Source organism: Benincasa hispida, chromosome 11 (assembly GCF_009727055.1).
Source record: "Benincasa hispida cultivar B227 chromosome 11, ASM972705v1, whole genome shotgun sequence".
Taxonomy (NCBI): domain Eukaryota; kingdom Viridiplantae; phylum Streptophyta; class Magnoliopsida; order Cucurbitales; family Cucurbitaceae; genus Benincasa; species Benincasa hispida.
The window spans coordinates 78,624,697-78,632,386 of NC_052359.1; the positions used below are offsets into that span (position 1 = coordinate 78,624,697).

At 30.7% G+C, this 7,690-nt stretch overlaps 1 protein-coding gene across 1 annotated transcript; it reads right to left on the reverse strand.

Moving 5' to 3' along the window:
- Positions 1 to 219: 219 nt before the first annotated feature.
- LOC120090878 lies at positions 220 to 5,904 on the reverse strand. The gene is made up of 10 exons (XM_039048577.1): positions 5,686 to 5,904; positions 4,552 to 4,956; positions 4,264 to 4,350; positions 3,596 to 4,072; positions 2,602 to 2,737; positions 2,331 to 2,496; positions 2,080 to 2,208; positions 1,144 to 1,338; positions 450 to 572; positions 220 to 336 (listed from the first exon to the last, which is right to left on the reverse strand). The coding sequence occupies exons 2-10, from the start codon at positions 4,856 to 4,858 to the stop codon at positions 220 to 222; spliced, it is 1,737 nt and encodes a 578-aa protein (XP_038904505.1). The 5' UTR covers positions 4,859 to 4,956; positions 5,686 to 5,904.
- Positions 5,905 to 7,690: the final 1,786 nt, after the last annotated feature.

Sequence of the window (7,690 nt, forward strand, 5' to 3'; positions counted from 1 at the left end):
ATGAGTTATATAATTGACGTATTTAGGAAACCACACAAGAACGAATGAGAATGAATAGAATGAGAATGAAGAGAAAGCAAGAGGAAAAGGAATTACAAAAGGAAGAACATCCCATTATTATTTGGGGAATGAAATTGAAACAAAGAAGAGATTTGATTATATATTTCCCCATAAATTTACAAAATGATAAACTTTGGCAATTTGGTTCATCAATCTCAATCAATCCTCCTCCTCAAGAGTAACTAAAGTTGGGAGCTGCCCTTGATCAACAAAATCAACTTTGTTCAACCTTAAACAGCACAACACTTGCTCAGGCAATTCCTCTGGCTTTTGTGCCTGTTCATCATTATTAATTATTGTTCACAACACAAACAAATTAAAAAAAATAAGCATATTCAATATTTGTATGCATGGTTGTTTTACTTTGTTACAACATTAGATTATTTTACCTGGATCGTTAAACCAAGATCGATTATTCCGTTCCTTAGACGGTCTCGAAATGAATCGAGCCCCTTTCTTGATATGTAGCTAAAGCGATGAATATCTAAATCGATCTCGAAGTAATTTGAACCCTGCCATCAAGGAAACAATATGAAGAAAAAAATGACATTAGCCAATTTGTCCTTGTGAATAATGAATGGAAAAATACAAACAAAGCCCAATAGAAAACTACTTGTTAGGAACTAAAAATCTCTATTTTGCTACTTAAGATACTTTTCGTTAAATTACAAGCATAGTCCGACATATTTGGGTCTACTCGATTCCTAAACTTTTATGTTTGTGTCTAACAGGTTGTTAAATTTTTTAAAACGTGTCTAATACATATTTAAACTTTTAACTTTTAAGTGTTTAATAAGTACATCACTTATTCCGTATTTCATAATAATCACACATTCATTAAATACCCAAATTATAAGGTGAAAGTCTAATAAGCCACAAAATTCAACCTTTATGGCTAATATATATAAACATCCATTAATTTTAAAATATATTAAATATACCATGAATTTATGTGTCTTATAACGACTAAGAAGTCTCTTCATCTTTTGGATGCGAGATCTTCAGTATTATTAAACACGAAATAAAAGTTTAAGAGAGTTATTAGACTTGAAAATTCAAAGGAAAGAGTGGTAGATATTTTACCGTGAAAAAATTGTGTTGAGGGCGTGAGAGGACGGGTTTTTCGTTGTAGGCATTTACAAGCTTCTTTTCTGTTGAACTTAGTTGGAGGTCCTCTGGGTTAACAACTCCTGCCATGATCTTTAGTCTTTCTCTAAACGGAAAAACTGACTCTTTTGCAAATCCCTTGCTCCTTTCCATCTCGTCGTCGATAAATTTCTACCAATATCAATTTTTGTAAATATCAAGACGCTCGGTTTGATAATAACCATACACAATACAGAATAGTAGATGCCAGAAGGTTAGAGAGTTTATATATATAGTACATTCGTCTAAATCCTATGGTCATAATCATGAATAACCATAATTCAAAGTATTCCAACATAAGGAGAACACCAGGAGTATATAAGTGACTGAGCATAACTGTGAGGATTTATATTTAAAGTGAATAATCTCATATTTTTGTAGAGATATTTAAAGAGTTGTTGTACCTAACTATGAATTTATTTCTAAGGAATGTTTTCGGGAAAAAAAAAGTTTTTAAAAGCTTGTCTTCGTTTTGAAAATTTGTTTAAAAATTTAAAGCACCGGGAAAGATGTGAAAATCAGGAAAAGAAATAGGAAGAAAATAAACATGATTTTTAAAAAAATTAAAAGTGAAATAGTTATCAAAAGAATGGAATAAAATAGGTACCAGAGAAGATAGAAAAATGACATTAAACATTTCTTAAACCTAGAAAGAGCATATTAAGGTACTAATTTTTTATAGGTTGTCCTTTTGGGGTTGGAAAGAATGAGTACATAACATTTGGACAAGAATATAACTCAAAAGAAATGGGATATGATGACACAATGAGGTAGAATTGAGTAGAATATAGTAATAAAATAATCGGAAATAAGAAACAGTTATCAAACACATTTTCAATGACGCACATCGGAATTAAAAAAGGGAGAAGGTACCTTGATGTTTTCCTTATAATGACTTGAGATGTCCTTGTTGAAATTATCAGAAACTTTGAAGTACAAAACTAGACTCATCCCTTCCCCATCACTATCACCAAGGAACATTGCAGCTGGATAAGTAGGTAACTACAAAAAAAAAAAAAAAAAAAAAAAAAAAAAAAAAAAAAAAACTTTTGTGAATCTATTGATTAAAAAACATTTTTAATCTTTCAACTCTCGTGAAATTAGTAAGGTAAAAATGAGTGTACCTGAATATTTACAATAAGCAACGGAGGAACGTCGGTAGTGTTAGCTTCAATGTTTGGAAGCTCGAGATGTTGTGCAATGTGGTTTATCTTTCTAGGGCATATGAATAAATCGACACCAATTGGGACGTATGGACTAAAGTTTGAAGCGGGGGATTTTACTCTATCTCTGTATTAGAAATTTTCAAAAAAGGAAACATATGTATCGTAGATTGATTTTTTAAATACTTAAAAAGTCAATGCAAATCGACCCGAGTAATATAGGGAAACATACTTGAAATAATTAGGACCACGAAGTTTAAAAGTTGAAGGTGGAATCTCACACCAACAACCAGGAATTGGTTTCTCTCCTTTGAACCGTGGAATTATATGCCCAGCTCGTGGACGATATAAGTACTTCTTGAACTCACCTAAAGTTTTTAACCACAAAAGTATTTTTATTTATTACTATGAATTTTGTATATTAATTTCTAATGATAGTTATCCAAAATCACATTGAAAAGGTTTCTTAAATCATTGTTCACAATTTTTTCTAAAATTTGTTTTTCTAGAATTGAAATGTTTACATTAAATTTTAGAACCATGACTAAGAAATTAGGCGAAATAAGAAAGATTTTTAAAAATAAAAAATAAAAAATTAAGGCCTTGGTAATAATTTAATAACCATTTATTATTTTTTTAAAAAAATTAAGTTTATTTTTTTTTATTTTCTTTGGTTTTGCATCTTTCTTAAGTATATGAGTTGAATTTTTAGCCAAATTTAACAAATAAAAACAAATTTTTAAAAATTACTTTTTTTAGTCTTCAAATTTTGGTTTGATTTTTGAAAAAATAGGTAAAAAGTAGTCAACAAAACAAGAAACTTAGAGGAGGAAGTGGTGTTTGTAAGCTTAATTTTCAAAAAACACAAACTAAAAACCAAATGGTTATTAAAGAGACCTAGGTTTTTGGAATTTTTGTTTTTCAAATTTAAGCTTACAAAAAGTAGTTTTAAAAATTTTCTTTTTGTTTTGGAAATTGGCTAAGAACTCTAATGTCTCTACATAAGAAAAACGAAAATCATGAATAAAAATTTGTGAGAAAACATATACAATTTTCAAAAACAAAAAAAATCAAATGGTTACCAAGCAAATCTAAATCCTATATATAAATAGCAAATTTGCTTGGATTGACTTTTGAAGGGCTAAAAACACTTATTCAATCAATATAGAAAGTCAATCCAAACATGTCCAAAACAAAATATAACTAGGGTGTGTTGTTATACGTACAATGTTCGTTGGTTTCACCAACATCGCAGGATCGATGCCTAAACGAGAGGCGAAAAACAGCAGATTGCATTTTCTGAGGAGGTTGAGAATTCAAAATCTTCTCATTAAAGCTGGCAGCTGACACCAATTTTCTGAAGCTAGTGTTGTTATCTTCATGGCTATGCCTATCAACCTTGAGGCCTTTGAAACTTCCATAAGAATGTTCCAACAATTTCTTCTTCTTGCCACAAGCTTCAGCCTTAGCCAAACAAGAAAGGCCATAACCAGGAGCACTCACAATTGCATAAGTGCTTGATTCTTCATAGTTTTCCTTTCCTATCAACTTTTTGGCCTTTCCTCCATCTATTTTCAAGTAACTCTCACAAAACTCTTCATATTTGCAATTGTTGTCCACAAACATTGCTGATCTTTCATATTGAACTACTTGCCCACTTGTTGGAATGTTTCCTATTGCATTTCCCACTATTGGAAACCCATCTGCAAATCTCACACTACCTTTTTTTTAACATAACATACTACTACATCACTACGTACGTTGTACGTGTTTAACACGTAATCGATTTTTTTTAATGATTTTCATATACTATGTTAGTAATTTGTTTTAATATATTTATTTTAGTTAAATCTTTGTTTTGATACTAGAAAATGAATAAATTAAGGTTAATTACCTCCATATACACTACTGAACTCTTCATCAGAATCAGACTGATCCACTAAACTCACAGAATCATACCACAACTCCTCTTGGCAAATCCCTATAAAACATATTAATAACATTTTTAGTTCAACAATTAGGAGGCTAAAGGATTTGGTGAGAGATTGACGTATCATATATGAGTTACTCATCTCATTGTCAATTGGTTTCAAGATGAAACTCAATGTTGATTTAATAAGATTGAACCATCGACGATGGAAATGGTTAATTAAGAATAATGCATGGGGGTGGGGGTGCATACCATTGGCATCATATTGGCTGTGTTGCCATTGCAATTGGGTGAGATGGAAAGTAGAATTAGAAACCTCAGATCTACGACATTTCGTTGTGGCTCCATGTTCAAAATCCATATGAACAAATTCACTGACAGCATAATCTGTGACGACACTACCACCTCCTGCATTGCTATGTCGTTTCTTTACGCCTTCAACCATTGAATTTCCCTTTGACTTTCTCATCCCTTTTGACTTTCTCGATTGTCTACGATGATGATGTAATTTCTTTTTTGTTGGTACTATTTTTGCATGAGTTGACACACAACTCCCCATTTTTTTAATTTTTTTTTTTTTTTTTAAATTTTGATTTTACAACAACAAGCCCACTTTCAAACTTGTCAAAGTCAACGCCAAATTTTTATTTTATAGGCCTGCAACCACCAAAATTTCAAAACGATCCATTATTTTCCATTACAATTTGCATTTAAATTCTTTTGTCATATATTTTCATGTTCATATTTCTATTCCTATATTTTTCATGTTCATAGATTTGATATTGATGTAATACATAAAAATCAAAGAAATACCCATCACATTATATAGAAATACGTAAAATATAGCAAAGATATAAACAAAAATGTACACCTTATATTAATAAATTAAATATCATTTAAAAATGGTGAAATGGTTATTTTTGTTCAGTTAAAATATTTTTAAAAAATTTGTATTTATATATATATATTTTATTAGAAATAATATCCATAAACCGTGTGAAGCACGAGACATCTATGAAGATTTTGTTTTTTAGGTTAAAAACTATGTATTCATTGAGAGGCAGCTAGGCTACATTTATGTTTCATATCCTCCATGGATCTTTGAGAAATTGGAAAAAGAAAAACAAATGAAAACCAATATTAATTGGAGAGGAAATAATATTTTTAAAAATCAAACAACATGCCTTAATATCATATTAAATCATCGATTAAACAAAAAATTTAAGCTAATAGATGTAGGTAAATTTAAGATTATATCATCTAACACATGTTGAGTAATATAACTTTTGTTTCAACGATGAGAAATCACATAAAAACAGATTGAAATGCTATAGGAAAAAAAAAAGACGAAAAAGAGAAGGGATGAAGAAGAAGAAGAGAAGATACCCAACAAGGAATATGGGGAGAAAAGTGGCCTTGTTGTTGTGCGACAAGAAACAGAAGACGTCACATACGAAAGGGCAAGTTGAAGCCGACCAGAAAATTAATAATTAAAAACAGTCGGATCCAAATTGCATGCAATGCCCGATCGAAAGCTGCAACTTCCCTTTGTAAGAGAATGGAAGCCAAATAAATAAAGGCTCTCAGAGAAAATTACTGCGACGAAAATGGCGATCAAGATTGACAATAAGGATTGTGATTTCTTTTTTCTTTTTATTTTCTTTTCCTTTTTAAATTTCCACATATATATATATATATATATATATATATATATATATACAGCCTATGCATGAAAACGTTTATCAACCAACCACGACCACCTCTCACAAAATAGCTTTCTTCATGCACTGGCTTCCCCTGTTCTTGTCTTTCTAAATCACATACAAAAGTTAAATTTAGAAATATTCTTGTATTATATTCTATGCTCTTCCTTTTCCTTTTGTTATTTTATGAACATGTGTAGCTAATTTCCTTGTTCCTAGGGTTTGGTTTAATTTAAGATCCCTTTTGAACTTGTTCAAAGAATTAGACTTGAAGTCTTAACTATATTAGAGTATTGTAGGTTTGTATTTTGGATTTTGTATTATTAAATATATAATGCCTTGAGTTTAGGAGGGGGACATGAATCAACCGAGATCATATCTAAATGAGAGAGATCCTAACGGTATGCAAGTATGTTTAAGAAACGTTTAAAAGAATTGATATTTACTATCTATATCAACAAGGTGCACCTTCATTTTTAGTGACTCAATTATAGGAACTTCATTGTTAGGTGTGTTTAACTTGGAGTAATTCTATGTTGGATGACTTTTTGAGAATTTTCCTAGGAGCATGTGAGTGAGTATAAAGCATGCTAAAAGGACCTGTGTTGATTTGTGAGGATAGTTTTCACTCTTGGAAACATTCAAGATAAATAAGAATTGTTAAGAATCTCACATTGAAAAAACCATGGAATCCCATGTTATCTAATGATTGAGGATGATGTTACTAGGTCAGGGGATGTAGGGGAATGTCGAATCCGGATTTTAAATCCTGAAGGTTGTTTGAGGCATTGAGTTGGTTATTATAGTCATATAATAGTCTAGTCTATGTTTAGGGTGTACACTATATTTTAGTGACATGGGTTATAATAGTTTTTATTTGGGGTGCAAACTATTTTAGTCTATATTTTAGATTCAAGTTATTTTAGTTAGTGCGTTTAGATTTCTTTCCTATTTTTTTAAAATTATTTTTGTAATTAAATTTTTTATTACTTTAATTTAAAAATGGAATTTTACAATTTTTAGGGTCATTTTTTTTATAACTATACTGAAACAAAAAAGGGTCAAAGTTGAGACTTTTTAAATTTATTTGTAATTATAATTTTTATACTATAATTTAAGAAAGAAATTTGATTACATTTTTTTAATAACTAAAGTTAAAGAAAAGTCACTCGTCGGTGAAATTTGTCGCCTAATTTCGGACCAAATAATTTTTCGTTCCTACCAAAGATTATAGTAGTGGTAACACGGGTCGAATTTAGGGAACTGAAGAATTTTTCAAATTAAACGATTTACAACCCAAGGTAACCGAGAGGGGGTGATCGATCGGATGTATGAGCAACAAAATATTATGGATAAGTGAGGTCTCAGGACAAGCATACACTATCGATGAAGTAATAAAATTGGAGTATTCCAAGTGTGAATCCCACAAGTCTAGGTTGTGATTCAACTATGACTATGAACCAATGAAACCGAGGTAGCCAAGGAAGAGTCTGTATTGTAATGAATGAGAGAAAACTTTAAGAACAATAAACAATGTTAATCAAACAGAGGCAAACAATGTTTCAACCTTTCGGGTGTTGTGCCTTAAGTGATAAAGCCGCATCATACCTTAACAGTGAATTATACATGAACAGAAAACTACATCTATTCGGTCTTGTATCATGTTCCTTTAGGTGGTCTAAGCAGCT